Source organism: Pezoporus occidentalis, unplaced genomic scaffold, assembly GCF_034315485.1.
Source record: "Pezoporus occidentalis ecotype Australia unplaced genomic scaffold, CSIRO_AGI_Poc_V1 ctg1, whole genome shotgun sequence".
NCBI lineage: Eukaryota > Metazoa > Chordata > Aves > Psittaciformes > Psittacidae > Pezoporus > Pezoporus occidentalis.
Window position 1 is genome coordinate 15,069,994 of NW_026912778.1, and position 21,687 is coordinate 15,091,680.

Genomic DNA, 21,687 nt, shown 5'->3' on the forward strand with positions numbered 1-21,687 from the left:
GGTTAAAACTTAAACAGGGGAAGTTTAGGTTGGATATAAGAAGGAAATTCTTTCCTGTTAGGGCAGTGAGGCACTGGAATGGGTTGCCCAGGGAGGTTGTGAATGCTCCATCCCTGGCAGTGTTCAAGACCAGGTTGGACGAGGCTTTGGGTGATATGATTTACTGTAAGGTGTCCCTGCCTACGGCAGGGGGGTTGGAACTAGATGATCTTAAGGTCCTTTCCAACCCTAACGATTCTATGATTCTATTAATCTATTGCCTATAATTATACAGAGAACTGCAGAGGTAGCCTCAGCAATAGAGAAGAACAAATCATCTTACATGTCTTATTGTGCAATTTTCATTCTCTGCTCAGTTGTATTTCAAGATAGAATTCACTGCCAAAAATAAAGAAAAACCTATTTGGTATCTTTGTAGTTTACCACTCCACTTTGTGTAGCAGAAAGTAAAAAAAAACCCTCTCTCTAGTTCTCTCCAAAATGATGCTTGCCCTAAAGAAGTGACTGAAAATAAACTAAAACTTTCCTTCTTTCCCTAGGGTTTCTTTGGTTGTTCGTTTTGTTTGTTTGTTTGTTTGTTTTTGTTGGGTTTTTTTGATGGGCTGTTTGTCTTCTTGGCCTGTTCAGATACAGACGCATATTTGAGCCATTGGAGAGTATATTCCAAGGTCTCTGCTAGGCTTAATCTGAAGAAGTTGAATCAAACTTGTTAAAGGAATCTCAGCAGAATAATTTCCACATGAGATGCAGTTTCCTTATGATGTAGATCAGCTAAAATATATCCAATTATATAATCTCAAGGCACTTTAGGGAAACAATATTGAAAACATCATTGGAGGATTACAGGTGGTCTGGACTGTCACTTCCGAAGCACAGGAATCTAATAGTTTTCAAAGCTGAGAATATTTTATGTCAACCAGTTCTCTTGCATTTCCCGTCGTTCAAAGAGCCCAGTCTGGCTGTTCAATCTCCCTCAGGCACTTTATGTTCAGATCTTACTCTTGACAGCCACTTGAGCATTATCTGCGGGCATGTTGCTTCAATCTCTGACAAGATAGATTTCTATTTTAAGAAAATATATACTGAAGTACAACTCAGGTAATGGAGCTATTTCTGGGAAGAAAATAAATTTTATGTAAGGACGTTTAGTGGAGTGGCAGGGCATATGTAGAAGGGGTTTCAGGTCAGAACAAAAGTAAGGAACATTATGGGAAGAGGAGTGCTTTGGGTGGAATAGGGGTAGCTCTAAGGTGTCAAGGATACAAGGAATTCTTTTCCCGTGCCTTTTCTTAAGGGACTGTTTTGGATTGTCTCATACACAGATCTTTGTCTCGCAGCCTGTATGTTTAGACTTTGAAGCATGTTGATTTTTTTTTCTCTAAGAAATGAAAGCACACGTTCTACACCTCTAATTTCTACTAAGTTTTTTGATTCACAAAAGTTTGAGTTTTAGTGGACTTTACATTCCATAATGCATGAATTCTTGCTACCTGAGATTCCAGTTAGGCCTTGGTTTATGTTCTTTTTTTTTATTTATTTATTTATTTTTGTAGTTTCCCTGTGTTTAGCTATTCTGGCTGTGTCCTCACCCACTCTAAGAAACAATCAGACATTAAGTTCCCTCTAATTTTCCTCATATAATCTGCTTATTTTGCTAAGCTCTTGCTTTAAATACTTGATCTCTCCAGCACTCCTCACCTTTCCTTGATGTTTCTTCACTTTTCCAAGTGCTTTATTAACATCACTGAAAAATTCTTTGATGACACTCCATTCCTTACTTTTTCCCCCTCGGTGACTAATATTTTTTAATATTCTCATAAGAGATGCTTTATTTCCCTATTTGGGGAAATTGTTTTTCTGATTTATCGTCTATGTCAAATAACATCAAAATATTCAGCGGTTTCAGGCATTGTCATGATAATGCAGACCCATTGAACTGAAAGTACAAGACAATTAGAACTCAGATTTGAGCCCAGTGTGGTGATTTCTGGGTTAATGAGAATTTCAGGAGTTACAGTAAAGGCATGCTGACACATGCCGATGTCAGTGACACACAGAGCACAGACATAACATGAAAGGGTATAGAGAATCCCAATCTTCAGTTCTGATTTAAGTCAACAAATTTTCCTATTTAAATTTACTGTCCATGAGTTGCCAAATTGAACATTGGGAAAACAAAATCATGTTAATATTTACTCGTTTAGGCTATTGCTTATTCCTTAAGATATCTATTTAACTTTTTCTAACTTAAGACTCATGTCATGAAGTCACAAAATAGTGACAAATTGTTCCCTTAAAGTTTAGGTTCCCACATAAATCAAAGAGAGCTTCACATGAACATATGAGAATTTATTTCTTAATGAAGAATAGTTGTTGATCAGTGGCAATACTAAGGATCCATGAGGCCTGCACATTTATATATGCATTTCATTAAAAAAAAAATCATCCTGAAAATATAAGCATTTGATTAATGCAACAAGCATTAATGCTGCAAGCTTCAGGAGAAATAACTATTCTGGCAATGATTCATATGTATCTCAAAAAGGTACACATTTTGATACATTTACATGTACCAAAATGATATTTTTAGTCACATTATATGTTTAAAAGTGAACGTATAATCTTGTAAATAGTATAAGTAATGAGTTAAAAATAAGTGACTAGCAATTTTATATTCAGAGCATTCCCATTGTGATGTCACATGCAGCTAATAAAGAATCCTCTCTTTAAATAGTTATAAGATCTTAAAAAAGGCTTCCAGGTGTATTTGTCACTGTGATCATAAAATTACTTGGCTATTTATGAATACCACTGAAGTTTGCAGACTGATTTCCAGGAAATGGATGAAATGAAACCCCTAATTTTATCAAGCACCATTAGTGTTCAGGGGACTCCTTAAAGGACTCTCAGTCTCAGTGGAGGACTCTTGAAATCAGTTTTCTCGAGTGTCAGGACAGCCAGCTGTTCTTTTCATAATCATAGAAATGGAAAGAATGTATTTTTAAAATTGTTGGTGTTTCTGTAAAACAACGTTTTCAAAATTATATTTTGAAAATAATCTTAATTCAAATTTGGAACAAAATGGTTTGTTCACTCGTGGAAGAGAAAAGTGCTACTTTCTATGGGTTTTTGGATTTGGGAGGGCTTGTTTAAAAGCAAGAAGTAGGAAGCATGGAAAAGCGAGGCTTGCAGAAACTATTTGCCTTCCTTTTTCCTTGTGTATCTTACATCTCTGCAGCCTCAGTCTGCCACACCTCTTCTGCTACAGGCAGCATGATTGATGTCGCAATTATTTTAGTCTATTGAAATCTACAAAAAGGTGACCAAATTAATGTGTAGGTTTTCCACTGGTTTTATGTTTGCAAAACCCTTTTTAAAAAACAGGATTTCTATGCTGACTGAAAAAAAGCCACAGCAATGTACGTTAGCAAGGCCATCATATATAAAACTTAAATACTTTGAAGTATTTCTTGACCCCCAGCTGTAAAGGTGCCAGTAAAAGGGAAATGAGTACCTGCTTTTCACGTGCAATCTCTAGTTGACAACCTATTTTTTAATCTCATTTTGAATACAAATTCCAAAGTGGTGGAGGTTCATATTAGCCATTTTACTAAGTAGCATGCATTAGATCCACTGCTTAAATAGACAAGAAACAAATAAATTATTCACATCTGAACAGGGAAATTTTCTATTTCCTTCTCTTTTAAGAAATACCTTCTGCTAGCTAACAGATCAAAATTAACATAGATAAATCATGTCCCATGTGAATATGAGGGATATACAAGAGGTAAACCTGAAATATTTCTTAAAACCCCAAATTAAACCTTTTGGTTCATATTTTTAAAATTATTTTCCTCTAATACAATCTAGGTCAGCTTGTAAACAGGAAATACTGAATGAAAAATAAATGTTTCTACATTTCTAATGAGAAATATGTTAATACCTTCAAAGGAACATATTGAAGAGATTTGAAAAGTTGCCTTTTTTAGCAATAACTCTTTAATGAATTCAGCTCAAAGTCACATAGCTTTGATCCTCTGAAATTTATCTTTTTTCACAAATTAACCATTGATAATTAAGAAGAGAAAAAGACCTTCTCAGCTCTGGATAAATCATCTGTCTGCATCACCTACAGTTAATTGACAGACTATGTTATTTGAAAACCTCATTTTAAAAGCTTCTTTGTCTTTCCTTCAGTGTTGTAGTTTCTGTATAATAATAGCAGTAGTTACCTTCTCCATCACAGCCATTTATTGTTTGGGAAATAAAAAATAAATTGTATGAATAGTATTCATAGATTCAAATGACATTGTGACAGGTCATCAGTAGATCTGAAAGGATAGCAGATTCTTGATAAGCTATTGTAGTAATTCATTTTTCCTTGGAGGAATGAGTATTACAATGTGGAGTGTTACAATAAGTTTATAGTAGAGATTAAAGCTTTCAGAAATACGACAAGAACTATTATAAACCAACTGCATATCAAACCTAATTTATTTCAAGACATTAAGGATATAATCTCTCTGTGTGTATAGACTTTGCATTTCCAGTAGCATCCTGCAGATTGTGCAGCTAAGTAATTTTTCAGATGTAGATCATCCCAAGAATAATATTAAGAAAAGTAAGTTAGTAACTGTCAAACAGATTTAGTCATTCACTTTTACTTGTTGATGGGTGGCTAATAGTCAGCCCTTCATTAACATTTCTACCACATTATTTGATTTCAGGAAACTGCGAAAAAGATCTGTTGTCTGAAAAAGAATTTTCTTCTCCATAATGCGTAGAAGGCTGCTATTAACGTCTCAAGTTCAGAAATTAACTGCCCAAATGTCTTTTATTTTAGACTTCCAGACAAACTGGAAATCATTTAATGTTCATGAAAAACAGTGATGACACCAGGAAAAACAACTTCGAGCTATAAGCTCTCATATGTTTCAGGAGAAAGAAGAAAGTTTATTCCTCAAACAAAATCATAGTTTCTTGAAACATATTCCTAAATAGATTTATATTGTCCACCTGTTGAAAAATTTCAGTCAGGTCTGAGAGTGGTTTTGATGTTAGGAAACCAGAAATATTTGTGACTTTGCTGATACCTGTAAATTCAATGCAATAAATGTAGTTAAGAGCACTTTTGTCTTCATGATTATGAAATGGCAGCTGAAAACACTAGGAAATATTAATATTCCTGGAAAGAAGGTTATAAATTGCAAAAAAATATGCTGCTGAAAAATATGGAGTGGCAGCATATAATCATTTAGTATTTATACAGATCAGTTTCATTTTAAGTTCAAGGTAAAACCTTTTTAAGGCAACAGCACTTTCAAAAATCTGATTTCTAAATTTTATAGTTTATATTGTTCCTAAAAGGTTTGGAAGCTCTTTTTCTGCTATCTTATAGCCATCAGAAGTTCACAAACCACCACCTGAAAAACAGTGATGTACATGATTAAATAATTCATGATACTTAGATTCTTCCTGGTACAAAGAACTGCAAAACCTTCTATTAACTTCTCCCTACAGAGTGTCAAAAAAAAAAAAAAGAAAGAAAAAAAAACAGAAAATGGCTTAGCACTAACAGAAATACAGATATTTTTCTACTGCTCCTATCTGTATGCATCCCATGCTTTTTTTTATATAGGTAGCTGTTTTCCTCTATCTGGACGCCTGCTTTTAATAGTTCCATTTGTGTTACCAAATAACTGCTTTCCTTTTTTGTTCTCTTGGACTGTTTAGGTACAGATACATTTTCTTTCCTTCCACTCCTGAGTTTCAGTGACGTGTAACAAACAGAAATATTTTACAGACATCATCTCAGTGCCTTACTGTGTGTGCAAATGTGGCATTTTGGTTTCAAAATTATAATCCATCACTATTCTGTACATTTAAAATATTCAGTTGTTGAATACACTAAAATTCTCTTGTTCCGTTGCTTGACAGACCCTTCATTTGGCTTTTCTGTAGCAAATTCTTTGTCAATCTACTCTTTCCTTTATATATCTAGTACCTCATTATATTTTTGAATGGATGTTACCTAACATTCAAAATACATTTTGTTGAAGAGGGAAATACAGTATTTGCTTCAAGCTACTCATTCTAGATATTTCTGTCATTAATACATTTCATCTTACAAAAAAGGCTTTGTTCAGGTAAAGCGGAACTGTGTTCTGTCGTTATATTTTTGGGATATAAATGGATTAAATGATTTGTCACCCTCTTAATGGACCTATACAGTAAGTCTACAGCTGAACACAACTGGAATCCAAATTTTTGTTTCTTAGTTCAATACGATTTTCATCCAATCATCTTTCCTAGTCAGTCTGTGAGCTAGACTTCTATGAAATCTTTGCATTAGTACTTCCCTTTTAAGAGAAACCAGCACAGTACTGTGGGATCCTATATTTAAGATAGTATTATAGTTCGCATTAAGGGTGATGGAGGATCTCAGGTACACAGTAGAGAGAAACGTAAAGACTGACAGTAGAGGAACAGTAGTTGTTTTGAGGACAGATACCAAGACCCAATGATATGTGTCATAACACTATTATAACAGGGTTAAAGAGCTGAACAAGTATTTTGCAGAACAGAAAAAGCATGCAAAACCCCCATGATAATAGAGACATAACAGAATCTCTTTTCTTCTCTTCCTCATACATAATGCTGCTACACCTACTCCAAAATATAAATGAACCAGTGAAGGCAGAGTATTTCTAATCAGTTTTACATCATTAATTAAAACATTTAAGTGTTTTGTTTTCCTGTTATTTAGTTGACATTTCTTACCAGACACTAAGCAGACTTTAGTTATTAACTTGTCTCTACAGAAACACTCATGGAAACGTGTGGATTCTTAAGTACCTATATTTTAGTATTAATATAGTTAAGTAAATTAGGTGCTAATGCTGGAAAGCATCACTAAGCAGGCGATCTTATATCAGCGTATGCCTAAATGTTGTCTTAAATAGGAATAGATTTAAACAGGTACTTAAATTTTTCTTTCTACAGATCATAAAGTGTAGTGCAAGAATCACACACATTTTTACTTCTATACCTCTCAAAATGCATTCATTTCTACATGCAGTGTGGGTTTTGGGGCTGGGTGGGTTTTGGTGCCTTGATTCGGTGCTTTTTTTTTTTAGTGATTGCTTTTGTGTTTCAGACTTGAATCTCCTACTAGATCTTTGGTGATGGAAGCACCCAGGGGAGTGCAGGTCAATGCAGCTGCAGGAGACTTAAAGGCTACCTGTAGGAAAGAACTTCACTTACAGTCTACAGAAGGGGAGGTAAGTTCTGCCAGTGTCCTGTAGCTCTGCCAGGCGTAATGCAAGAAATGTGAGGACAATTTGTTCAGTAGCAAGGTAAACATCACAAGAAGAGTTCTCCATTTGCCTATGTTAAAGTAATATTGGTATAGCTTGCTCAATTATTAATTCTCATTTGCTTTTTGCAAATATTTGAATTACTAAGTTTTATTCACACTGAAATGTTAGATGAAAATAGTGATGGTGGTAAAAAATTATTATGAATCTAACAAACTGAGAGACTTTTGGACTAATTTGGGTGAATACTTCATTAAACCATGAAGAGGTTTAATGAATTAAGGCCCAGTTAGAATTCAACTTGGTTAGGGATGTGAAAGATAACAGGAAGTGATTCTATAGGTACGTTGCAAATAAAAGTTAGACTAGGAACAATGTGGGCCCTCTCTGGAAGCTGTCAGGAGAACTGGCTACCCTGGATTTGGAGAAGCCTGAGGTACTTAATGACTTCTTTGCCTCAGCAAATGCTCTGACCACACCACCCAAGTCTTGGAAGGCAGACAGAGGGACTGTGAGAATGGAGACCTTAGGCCCACTGTAAGAGAGGATCTGGTTCGAGACCATCTTAAGAACCTGAACGTGCGATGATCAGGGGACAGGAGCACCTCCTGCATGAAGACAGGCTGAGAAACTTGGGGCTGTTCAGCCTGGAGAAGAGAAGGCTGCACAGAGACCTCATAGCAGCCTTCCAGTATCTGAAGGCAGCTTATAAGGATGCTGGGAAGGGGCTCTTCATTAGTGACTGTAGGGATAGGACAAGAGGTAACGGGTTAAAACTTAAACAGGGGAATTTTAGATTGGATATAAGGAAGCAGTTCTTTACTGTAAGGGTGGTGAGGCACTGGAATGGGTTGCCCAAGGAAGTTGTGAATGCTCCATCCCTGGCGGTGTTCAAGGCCGGGTTGGACAGAGCCTTGGGTGACATGATTTAGTGTGAGGTGTCCCTGCCCATGGCAGGGGCGTTGGAACTAGATGATCTTAAGGTCCTTTCCAACCCTAACTATTCTATGATTTGCTCTACATGTGTTCTGTTTCCTGAAACTGTTTACCATCTCTGTAAGAGAAACAGTTCTTCAATGATATGTTCTCTGTACTGTTTTATCAGTATCTTGTGTTAGTGGTCAGCTTGACATCAAAAGATTTTGTATAGATTCTGTGTGTGTACACCTGTGCAAACTTATTAAAATAATTTTTAATTGGGTCACTGGTTTGGTTGGCAGTCCATGTATTGCAAAAACACATGAAAGATTTCTGATATGAGAGTCTTTCAGTCTTCAGTCCTTAAAATGACACAACATGAAAAAAAAAAAGTCAGGCAAAGGTATTAAAGGCTCTCAGATTTCTACTAGGCTCTTTGGAGAAATGGGTATATTTTCAAACTGTTGTAGGATTTGCCAGTTTACAGCATTTTTGGTAAAATTATTTTTATTTTAAATATCGAATTGGGAATAGAGCTCTTCAGAAATTTTTTGCATTTTCTGTTTGTAATTTTTAGTTTCTACCAAATGTTCCCAAATACTTTACAAGCTATTCCAATAAGCACAACAAACAAAACCCTCACTGACATCTTCATCAGATAATCCCCTGCAATACACACTCTTTGCATTACAATGCTGATGGAAACATTTTTGGCCAATACACTGAATCAAAGGCCTATTTTGATAACATTTTTCTATTGATGTAAGTATGAATCCTGCATAATTAAAGCAGAATATTTTCCTAATTCAGAGCCTCTAATATTTATATACCACATGCCCCATCTTGTTTCTGAGTTTCTCCAAAAGCCAGCAGCTCTTCTCTCAATCTCTCCTGTTTAATTACCACCTCCCTAAATATGAAGTCTTTGTTATTGTTGCCTAAATTTGCCAAGGTAACAATAAGGACAATATAATCCTCTTTGAATAGTAAATACTATCCTCTCTCACCCTTGTCCTTTCTGTGGGCATATTTATTGCAGGGACTACAGCTTGTTGTAACCTTTCCTGCTTCACATCCATAAATTCCTACCTGGCCCAGTCTACTATGTTTCCTGCATTTATTAACATAAATTTTCCACCTGCTATATATTTCTTTATTCTTTCCCTTCATGATATTGCTAGAGTCAAGTAATATTCAAATGAAAAAATTTAAAAGAAGAAAACGAAACCAACAGGAAGACTGCTACCTTTTCTCAATGCCCTCCCTAAAGCAACATTGCATCTATGTCTTGGTTTAGTGTCATCCATCTCTGTGATGCTTTGTACAAAAATTTAATCTGCAGATTCATCGGGCTTTTTTGTTTATATCAACACTGTGAGTTTATTGCATGACTTCTAATTTTCTTAAGTAATTGCTACAACTTATTTAAAAGATAGTTTTGGAAATAATATGCTATAACCTCACTTGAACTTTGAAAATGGGAACCCAAGAGAAGTTATAATGACTACATATGTATTATTCAGAATTGAAAATCAGTTCAGTATTAAATGCTTTGTAGGAAAAAAAATGCCAGTGTGAAGCAGACTTTCCTGAAGTTCATATTAAAAATCACTATATTCCCATATGTGGAAAGTAAGACTTTGCACATATGTGATTTTGCACATTATGTGTTAGATTGGTAGGTATCAGAAAACAAGCTACCGACCTTTCCCCACTCTTCCCAAAGGGCTGTTCTGTAAACATACATTCAACAATGTTCGAAGTGTCTAATTTACTCTTGGATACTTGCAATTCCAGGAAGATCTGTAAAGAGCTGTACTCTAAATCCACTGAAAAATTCCATCCTGAGATTAGACCAATGCCTTTATAGCCCACTATTTTATTTCTTACACTGAAGAGAGTCAGAGGAAAATGCAGAAACCCTGTGGAAGGCATATGATGAGCTTCCACAACATTACAGGTAGTGCAAAGCTACTGTGGCTACATTAGGGACTTCCTGGGCTAATTACAGCTTGGTGTGAGTAATGGGGGTAAACATCTGATGGATTAAATGTCTACATAACAAAATATCGATTGGTGTCCTTGCTTACAGTGCTAAAGATACAGCACAAATTAGCAGACAGTGTAGAAAAAAGTGTAAAGTGTTTATCATTTTTAAGAAAGCACCTTCCAAACCAAAACAAAGTATCTAGGTCAAAACTAATCCTCATTTGGACCTAAAAATGTATGCTTTATCAGTCAGGTTTCTTGCAAGAATAAAGAATATTTGTTTTGTGAATTGGATCTATGAACTTTTTTTTGTACTAGAAAAATACAGGGTTTTTTATATTATTCTCACACTGGTTGTAGTTAACTAAATTTAACTTTTCAATGTTTCTAATTTTATTCAAAAAAATCACAAATATGAGAATTACTATATAATATAATTATTGATCCCTTGTGACAGGAAATAGCTATGTATCATTTGCAATCAGCTATAACCATGTAGCAGAACATTATGAATTTACTGTGCATTAATATATGAAACATAAATTTTCCTTTTATTTTAGAATAATTTCAGAATACAAAGAAAATAAATGTGTTTATGAAATACTTTTCCTCTAGCCTCATTTCTCATGCAGTATAATCTCTAGCCTCCCACATCGTAAACTAAATGCTTCTGCAAGCATTCTGAATTCTGCTGTTTTATACATTTTATTTACTACAGTATTATAATAATCCTTTTACCCCTATTACACATTATAATGTATGATCCCAGACCGAATACTGGGGGCTGTAATTTACTTAGATTCTGATGCCCTTTATAAAGCTCTTGAACTGTACTCTTGTGAGTCGAAGCATCAGCAGAATCCTTTGATTCAATTATAGCTTGGTATTTAATTGTGAACTATGTATTATTCTATAAATAAACCATAACCAGTGGTTTAAAGCAGCAATCATTTACAAAGAAAATGAAATGTGAAGCTTCAGGCAGTAGCTTAATTTATTGGTCACGTAACAAGAAAAAGAACATTTCTTCTCTGGAAATTCAGCACAATGACTACTATTTGACAGCTGCTTCTTTCACATGTGAACATAATTCAGATGTACAGATCAATTTCAAATTCTGTAGGTACTAAATTTTGTTAGGCATAAAAACATGTTAGGATTGAACCTGAAACGTTATATAACAAGTTTAAAGGATTTGCTTAGTTGATATTGTCCACTCATTCACCTAACAACTAATTTTAATGGTTTTGACAATACATCACTCTCTTAAGAAGAAGACTGCTAACTAGCCTCACTCAGATCTTACAAGTCTTGTGCAGCTGCTATGTATTTTTGCAAGCAGCTTCTATGGAAGCTGGAGTCTACACTTGCATTGCATCCTGTTGACTATCAAAGTCCAAGTAAATAAAAAGGGGAAAAGTACACAGAAGCTTCTAATTTTTACAACTATATTCGTATTAGTCACCCTGTCTGACCTTCTTCCTATTTATGTCTTTATCCCCTTGTATTTCCTTGTCAAATTACATGCCTTCATAACACTGTTTGTAGACTGTATTTGGTTGTTTCCTGCATAATGAGCCTGATCCCTTGCTAAGGCCTATAGCTGTCACATTAAAAATGAGCAATAAGCTTTAACAGACATTTTATTCAAAATCAGTGTAGCAGACAAGAAGCCTAGTTTATATTTACCATTTTAGCACAGCACAGTTTATGAAGTGTGTACCCAAGATCATTTTGTAGAGGCAAACAAATGCATGTAGTGCTAACATTTGTTCTATAATCCTATCTGGTTCTCCTTCTAAGTCCAGGAGGTGTCTTTAGCACAAAGATTAATACTTAATAAAACTGGAGTAATCTTCACTTGTAAGCCCAACCAGCAGCTCCTTCTTAGCTTTGGTTTTGGTGGGTTTTATGCTCTGAAATAGAAAAAAGAAAAAATAAAAAGAGGAATTTTTTAATTAGCTGAATAAACTGAAATGGAATTACTTTGTTCTGCAAGCTGCTTGCCATCACTATGAAGGAATGGCTGATCAAAGGCAACATTTGGTAGATTAGTTCAATTTGTCTGAATTATGCTTGTCTGAGACTAAACGTTTGCAAAAAAAAAAAAGTTTGACATGCATGAAGTGAAAAAAGCAATGGCAGGCTCTAAAGCTCAGACACCAACTATTTATTCACTAAAAATTGTCTAACCAATGCGTGCTGCATTTTGTTTTCATAGTCTTTTTTCATGGTATTAACCAGTTGACTTGTCACTGTTGTCTGGGAGGAAAGGGAAGGGATTAGTGGAAATGAAGTGGAATTTTTATGTATTTTTTTAATTATTGGTTTCAAAAATTCAATTAAGATGTTTTGACATGTATTTAAAATTATTATAATACTATGTCACTTTTTAACAAAACATTTCCTTTTCACTTAAAACTCTTATTAATGTGTGAGTTAATTTGCAGAAAAATACACTTTAGTGTAGAAGTCTGCAACAAAATACAGTGTTCCCAAACTATAAAAGCAGTGTTTTAACATCAGCCATCTTTGAACTGTTTGTTCATGGGCAAATTTTGAAGAGCTTTTTGGCACCATAAACCATTTTATTCTAAGGTTAAAAAGAACTGACAATAAATAATTTATAATGTTAATATATTTCCATTAACATCATATTTTAATCTAGTTCTGATTTCAAGAATTTTCTAATTTTCACTTAATTTTTGTATTCAGTAGATTAAGTACAAATATTCCAAATGCATTTCCCTTTCTGGATTGGTTACATAAACCAAAAAGATTTCACATCTGTCCTTTGATAGAATGAATTTGCAAAGACTTCTAATATAATGGAGAATTTGCTTCTAGAAATTTTTGTGTACAAGACTACCACTGGCATTCAATAAGCATCGGAGCTTGTAAGTTCTACTGGTCAACATCCACAGCACCCCCAGTTTGATCTTCCCTGAAAATGCTGTCATTAACAGAAAGAATAAACACACCAGAAAGTTTTTGCTTCAGTAGCCACCAATCTAAATTGCACTGGGGTTATAACTCAGAATTTACAATATATGCTTATACTTATTTAACATGAATTTCAAAAAAATGTGTACTTAAAATGAATCATGACTTTCATGAACACCACTTTGGGACAGAAGAGTCAAAAAATTTCTGCATATGAAAATTACATAGTTGAGTCTAATGACCAAATCTATATAATCCTTTTTGTATGTATGCTTCTGATAGCATATGCAAAAGAGCAAAAAGACTGGCCAAAATCTTGTGTTGTTATAATTCAGGTTACTTCAGAAGACCATAAGGAAATTCAAAAGGTTTATTTAGTGAGATGTCATTGCACTGTCTTCTCACCAGCCTTTTAACTGTCCTTTTCTTTGACATTTTTTTCGAGTTCTCTGCCATTTCTTACCTACAGCAGCCCTGAAAGATGCCTTTGCAGCTCTGTAGAATTACCTGTCTAATCAAACTGTACATAATACAGAAAATTCTTCAATATTTATAACTCCTAACTTTTCTGTTTGGCTTTATTAGCTTAGCCTGTTATCTCCTCTCTTAAGAAGACTTAGTCAAGGACCTAGTGGAGAACTTTTATATATGGCAGGTTTGTATCTTTGTATGAAATGGCTTGTAGGAATATTTAATCTTTTACCCCATGACTATATCTTTCTCACTGAAAGTTGTTGGTTTGTAGATAATCTATATTTTGGTTTATCTTCCTCTCACTGTGCAGGTTAACACAGTCTGTTGAACAGATGACTTGCAGATCTCTGTTAGTAAAAATGTGTGTAAAAAGTAAATTCTTTTTATTCCTATCACATGCCCTACAGGTTGAATCAGTTTGCTACTTTAGTTAGTCAGAAATCATTTCTACTTTCAACTATTATAGTACTAATTTATTTTTCTCAGCACTAAGATGCACAAGACAAAGTAGTGATCTAAACCCTAAGTATTTTGAGGGAATGATGCTGCTCAGTGCTCTGCCCTCAAATAGCATTTCTGAGTAGATGCTGCCTTATCCATTTTGTAAGCTGTCAGTCAGTCTCCTACAATGTCTCAAGAATGGATAAAAGTTGTGGGTTTATTCTTGCCTATTTATCTTCTGAGGTATGAGATTTTCAGAAAGTGCATGACTGTCTCATGGCCTTGATGAATATGATAATGGCTTATCTTGAACCTTTCACCACACAAAAGGTGAGAGAAAGACTGGGTGTAATAGGAACTTCCAGTAACTCCTGTCATCTAGCAACAGTGTTCCCTGGGAACATAATACTGTTCAGTTTTTGTCTTGTCACTTCTTCCTTTCTCTTTAAACATGACTTTCCAGGCATGAATTTCAGGTTTAGCAGATGGTAGAAGGGGAGAAGGTATACTTTCAAGCATTGACTATGTTCCTCTGAAATTCCTTACATATTAAGGCTATCTTGATAATGTGTTAGACACCTGCTTAAGTAATAGATAGCAATGTTGCATCTCTAAATTTAGTCTTTTATTTATAGCCTTGACAGCCTATGTACAGAGTAGATTTTAACGCTGTCTTTAAGCTATCTTTATCAATCCTCTTCATCTCAGGCTTCCCCAGGGATTTATAGGAGTCTATTTAATTTGCTCAGCCTTCCCAATTCTGCAAAGGCATACATAGAGCTTGTTAGACTTATCACAGCAAATACACCTTCACAAGAAACCACTTAAATTTTTCTCAAGACACTATACCCTGTTATACACACTGCCCACCAGATATTCCGAGATGTATGCTGGGACAGGACCTTTAGGCAACTGTTCAGGATGATGACACCAGAAAAACCTGGATTGAGTTACATCACAGCATGACATTTGAAAGCACCAGTTGCAAACCATGCACAGCTACACTTATAAAGATCATTTAATTTAATGAGCAAAATAACTGAGCTACATTGTATTGTAATGCACTCTGGAGTAAGGTCACTGGATTAGAGTGTTAAAGCAGTACACTACAGAACATCTGCAATGAGGGGCTGCAGAAGTGCAGGTGTCCTGATGTAAACAACAGTAAAAATATTGAGCTCCTAAAAAGAAAAGATAATAAAGAGATTTTAATCTAGACTGATCTCTGACACATATTCCCTCTTATTTTTTGAGCTAATTCTTGCTTGAATCAAGACATGTCTTGTAGAACTTATTCAATTTTTGATTTACAGATTTCTCATAATCCTTCCCAATCACCTCTGTAGCTAAGCTGTTAAAATGGTCCTTCACACGCTCTGTCAAAACTACAAGTAATCTTATGTCATTTTTGGATTTTCTTACATGTAGATAGTGTACACTGAAGAGCCTTTTATTGTCTGTCCTGGGTTCAGCAGTAGCACTCATTTTTCCCCTTCTTGGTAGCTGGTGCAGTGCAGTGTTTTGACTTTCAGCTTGGGAACAGAGCTGATAGTGATGTTTAGGTTTGGCCAAGGACTTTGTGAGCCTCATGCTCTGCCAGGGAGGAGGGGAAGCCAGGAGGAAGTAGAGACAGGACACCTGACCCAAACTGACCACAGAGGTATTCCATACCACAGCACGTCATGCCCAGGATGTAACTGGGAGTGAGCCGGAAGGGCTGGGAGACTGCAGGGTTGGAGGAGGTATCGGTCAGAGCTTGGTCGGGCTGGGGGGGCGAGTTATCGGTTGGTTGGTGGTGAGATGATGTATTCTCTTCCCTTGTTATTTCCTGTATCATTATTATCATTGGTGGTAGCAGTAGTGATCTGTGTTATACCTTAGTTACTAAACTGTTCTTATCTCAACCCGTGGGAGTGTCCCTCCGAGAGCAGGGGGAGGGCAAGAAAAGGGGGGGGAAGTGAGCGAACGAGTTACCTGACTGGGTTTAAACCACGACATTGTCACATATATAATATTCTAATATCTACTGCTTCCATTTTTTTAAACAAAAGTATAAATGTAGTCTTTTCTTCTTGGATGCTATATCAGGACTTTAAAATCAGTATTGAAAGTCCCAAAGGCTATTCGGAATTTTTTTTAGATCTATTTGTAAAAAGTTATTAGGAGCTGCTGATTAAAAGTATATGACATTACTGGCTCCTATTAAATATCCTGATGAGTAACTGTCAAAATTGAAAATATTTTATCACAGTCATGTTCTGACATCAACACTTGATCTTTCTCTAAGTACAGAACTATGCTGGCAACTATTCATTAAAAAAGATAGACTTACATAGAACTTACACATTTGAATGCCACTGGATTTTCTGCAAAGTTATTGATAACTCCACCATTGCTACATTAATAGTGGACTTGTTAACATTTCTTTTATTCTTGATCTGAGAAGTGAAAGAACACTTTTTATTACTCATCACTGCACTGATTTGACAATTTTGTCCTGTTTCCTTCCATTTTACCAATTTCTAGCTTCTAGTTTGCTATAAAATTCTTTTTTTCCCCACATCTTATTTTATTTTCTTGTTATGCTTGCTATAGTTACTTCCACATTTATTCCAGCTGAACTGAATATTTTACATGCATAATCTTCTTTTTCGGTTAATATTCTAGCAGAATATTATTAAATTGTTCCCAACACCATCTGCATTTCTTCCATCTAAATTATTCCTAAAGAGGTTTTGACTCCTAATTATTTCAGGTCTATGATACTGGAGTTATAAAGCAGCAATGTGTGTATGCATGTGTAAATGAATCTTTCCTTTGTCATATAAATTACAGAAAAAAAAAGATAATTTGCTGTATTTCAGTTTTGTAATAAATTTCTCTATCAGTCAGGATGTGAATTAAACTGGCAGTGTACCATGAAGCTGTCACCTGTGCCTCTGAGATTTTCCCTTTGCGTCCCTTTAGTGTAAATTTCCACCTATTACAGTGTTTTACTCTGGAGCTGGAGAACTCACAGTGATGGGGGGTGTTGTATTGTTTGGAACTGCTTTAAGCCTGTATCTCCTTTGATGATCCCGGTCATGTACAATGCTTATGCTGTGAATGGTAACATGACAGTGCATCAATCCTTGTACGGGAGTTTTTTCAGCAGCTTTAATTTTTTTCCCAGCCTGCTCTTTTAGTTCTATCCAGCAGGAGCTGAGTTGTGCTTCTGTGCTGCTTTTCTGCCACACACTGATGATTTTATCATAAAATAATACTTGTCTCGTGTAGAAAAATGCAGTACTTGCCACATCTCCACAGGTTCTTTACATGTGCTGCCAACACTGTGATAAAATGGTGTCAAGCTGGCTTTCTTGATTTTCAATACCTTATGAAATAATACTAGCAAGTATTTAAGGAACTCACGTTTTCCTAAGCTTCACACGGTTATCTGCAGGGCTTAAAGCCATTTTGATTTGTTACCTGTCTGCTAGAAGTTTCTAGTCTGCACCTGAGGTAATAAATGTCTTACTTTGTCTCTTGTTTACTCCTTCCATAAATAAAAAATAAATTCTAAGCTGGGTTTGTGCCAGCGGAAGACATGAAGGTTTCCTGATTTAGTTACAAATTTCATAGCATTGTTTATTTAACACCTCAAAAATGTAGCATAGTGTAAATATTGCAGAACTTAATACAGATTCATGAACATTACCAGTATGTACAGTTTCATATTGACTTATTTCCAAAGGAAGGAGATTAAAAAAAAACACCCAATATTTTTAATCATATTCAATGTTCAGAAACAAATGTGAATAGATTGATGCCCTTCTTAATAAGACTTCAACCTGAAATATTTTCTCCTCTTAATTTAGGTCAAATGAGCTCTTTATTTTGTGGATATGACTCTGTACCCTTACTTAATTATTCTCTGGGTGTGGCTGTTGTTAAGCCCCTACACTTTAGCACAGTTCAGCATATATTTCCAGCTGCTTACAGGAGCACACTGGGGAATGTGCTTTCATATCACTCCACACTTACTAAAATACAAATTCTTCTAGAGCAAGGATATGCTATTGCCATGAATGAATAAATTGTAATCTTAAAATGTACAAATGAAAATTCAACCTGAGCAAGAGAGGGATATTTTTACAAGAATGTGTAGTGACAGCACAAGGCGTAACAGCTTCAGATTGAAAGAGGGTAGATTTAGATTAGATATTAGGAAAAAAATACTCATCATGGGGGTGGTGAGATACTGGAACAGATTGCTCAGAAAAAGTTGTGGCAGTCCCATCCCTGGGTGGGGCTTTGAGCAACCAGGTCTAAAGGAAAGTGTGCCTGTCCATGGGTTTGGAACTAGATGATCTTTAATGCCTCTTCTAACCCAGACCATTCTATGATTCTATGAAGAATATTGTCATAACGTTTTTGTATGATGCTTCTTGTATCTGAATAGATTATTGGGTGAAGCAATTGCATGTACTTTAGTAATGAGTAGTAGTGGGTATACAACTGCACAGAGCTGAAAAATCAGAAATGTTGACAGCTGTTTATTTCTAAAAATATTTTTGCTAATATTTGTAATAATCTTTCTAATACTTCTAGTAAAATATTTCTATGGGACTTTAAAATGTCATAGTGCTAAAAAAAAATAAAAATGTACTTTCTTACTTTTTCCCTCCTCTTGTAGATATTTTTAAACGCAGATACAATTCGCCTGGGAAATCTACCAGTGGGGTCGTTTTCTTCCTCCTCCTCCTCACCCAGCTCTTCAGCTCCTCGTCAGACTATCTATGAGCTGTGCGTCTGTCCCAATGGTAAACTTTACCTGTCCCCAGCAGGAGCAAGCTCCACATGTCAATCCAGTAGCAACATCTGCTTGTGGAGCTAGAATGACTCCAATTTATCCTCACACCAGAATAGCCTTTTGTTACTATCCCTCTGCTTCACAGTTCTGCTCGGTTTCCCTTGTGACAAGTTCGACGCTTCAAACGGCCTGCAGAGCAACTTCTTCCAGTGTAAGCAGGAATGCAGCGCTGCCTTCTCTTGTGGTTTGTGTTGCCACTCATCATAGAGATGGGAGTGAGATATTCAGAAATCAATGTATTCCTCATCAGGAAACCTGGGACATAATATCACCTTTTTTCCAAAAGGGAGAATAACACAGGTGCCTTTGCTACATGAAGTGAAGCACATCATAGTTTTAGATTTTTGCAGGACCTGGATATGAACTGCACACACACATATATATATATATATATATATATATATATATATATGCACTACATAAACAAATTTGCCCAGAATCTGATGGTGAGATGAATTGATTCCCCCTGTATGATAACTTTACTGTCTGAAAGCACAATTTTCCATTCATCTTTTTGGATGTAAACTTTTATCCCTGAATTTTAAAATTTTAAAGCATTGTGTGATGCTTGCTTTACTAAACAATTAAATTCAGTAAATGGTTTTTAACACAAAAAGAGACAGAATCCCTCCCTGAGTTTGCTTTCTTTAAAAGTGTGTTCTTATTCTTTGTCTAGGGTTTCGTCACTAGGTAAATTTGGGAAGTGTTCAGCAATATTACCTTTCAAAGTTAAAAAGACATCTGCTCTTTTTTGTCAGATCTGAATGGCCTTATATAGTATTTGTGTTGGCTACTGCATGTGAAGTGATTGCTTTAAGTAGAGCATACAGGTTCTGGAAAAGAACAACAGGGCAAAGACAGAAATACTGATGGTATGTTTGTTGAACAGTGTATTATTCTTCACAAGGTATTTATAATTGGCAAATGCAAAACCAAGAGAAAAATATTCAAAGGAACATCTTGTCTATTTTCTAGCTACACCTAACTGCTGCCATTTGAACACAGTACAAACCTCAGTATTAATGTGATGTGTAATGCTGAAAAGCAGTACACTAACAACTGGTATGACATTCGCATTTATTATTCTCTTTTGTTTACCATCTGCTGCTAAGGTTTTCAAAGTAACAGTAATATATATAAAAACACACATTAAATGACATTCAGTATTAAAAAGTACATTGATATTGCATTAACTTTATCAGGTCTGTGTTTAAATTATGCAGCCCCACTTGCACTCAGATCTCACTACTGGCTTTCTTCTTTGTCATATGGGATTTCTTTCTCGTATCAATGTTCATACTTGTTTGGCTTAGCTGGTAATTGAAATTTTATAAAAAATGCTTTGGTATGCTGCTAGGAAATTTATCATAACATTGATTAACAAGAGTATCTTGAAACTTGCAGAACCCAGGAATGTAAAACAGTATAAAAATGTTTGCTATTGTGGAAGATGGCTTGATTACATGAGGTAAGTGTGCTTTTTAATTCTGTCCTTCAAATTATATCACCTATCATGAAACTTTAGAGCCCTCAGATTGTAAGACCACCAACGCAATGATGACTTTTGCAAGGTAACTCTAAAGTCAGGGCAGACAGTGTAAGGTGGGTATTTCTACACATGGGTTTTTTTGATTGTTTTTGTCTTAGAGAAAAATACGAAAATGAGCAAACTAATACTGTGATTACCTTTGCATTTCATTACCACCTAATAAGGTTGATTTTGGTTTCACTTCGGGTGAAATTCACTCCTATGCAGAGGTCCAGCACAAGATATGTCCACGGCTTGACTGGTGCTTCCCTTTCCATTGGCCCTCTTCAGAGGTGTGAATTTCCCCCATAGCAAGAATTCTGCACTTGCTGTTTCTACCAGTTAAATGAAGATTTCTAATTTGTTATTTTATCTCTTTAAAATAAGGCTGTTAACAGCTGATTTGTTATTTCATTGAGAATTTTATTCTACTTGGAAAGAAAATATATTACAAAATATATTAAAAGCCTGAAGATTTTTAGTAGGAGGGACAGAAAGAGATACATGTGACAAAGAAGTTGATAATAAAACATTAGAAAGTGTAGCTGTACAATACGCCCTTAAAACTGTAGGGAAACAGATGTCTTTTTCTAATGCACACAAAGAATAGAATATGCGGACAAATAGTATTCAGGAGGAAAGTATATAGATCTATATGAGGACACATCTATATGTATTCGTTTCTGTGCACATCAGCATACACCGGCAGCCTAAAAGATTAGCAGATGATTATAGTGACTAATCTATTTGGTGAAAAAATTATGGCTTCTTACAAATTGCACACAGTAGACTAGGATGTTTTTCTCTCCTCAAATAAACCCACAGGATGGCTTGCTGATACTTTGTCAATTTTCCACTGAGAATTTCTTATTTGTTTGCTCCTTACCTTGTGCGATTACTCACCTGTAATACATATGAAAAAGGTTTTTGCCCTCTGAATGAAAAGACCCAACCTTTACAGATTTTACACAAACCTAGGCAGGTAGGAGAAAATATCTTTTGTTACTAGATTAATTTTAAAAGAAAGGCTGGAATAATTTACCACTTTGCATGAAGAAAAGTAAGGGCAAAGCTGCGGGTGGCACAGTGGACTCAACAAAACCAAGCCAGTAAATCCCACATAGCTCTGCACCATCAGGATTTTCTTGCTTGGAGTCCCTTCATTCTAAGGTAGAGAGTATTTGAGAGCTTCAGCAACCCATGAAATAGCATAATGAGTTCTCATA

At 35.5% G+C, this 21,687-nt stretch overlaps 1 protein-coding gene across 5 annotated transcripts in view; it reads left to right on the forward strand.

Annotated features, from left to right (window-relative positions):
- Nucleotides 1–21,448, forward strand: part of SGCZ (sarcoglycan zeta) — a 451,408-nt gene extending 429,960 nt beyond the window's left edge. For 2 of the 5 annotated variants that reach the window (XM_062601911.1, XM_062602150.1), the window contains 3 exons: nt 7,157–7,280; nt 18,757–18,883; nt 19,019–19,272. In XM_062601911.1, coding sequence (XP_062457895.1) covers nt 7,157–7,280; nt 18,757–18,883; nt 19,019–19,140 — 373 coding nt within the window. In that variant the 3' untranslated portion in view covers nt 19,141–19,272. Of the gene's footprint in view, nt 1–7,156; nt 7,281–18,756; nt 19,273–20,337 lie in introns of those variants that run through there. The other 3 variants (XM_062602076.1, XM_062601995.1, XM_062602237.1) reach the window with 3 other exon arrangements.
- Nucleotides 21,449–21,687: the final 239 nt, after the last annotated feature.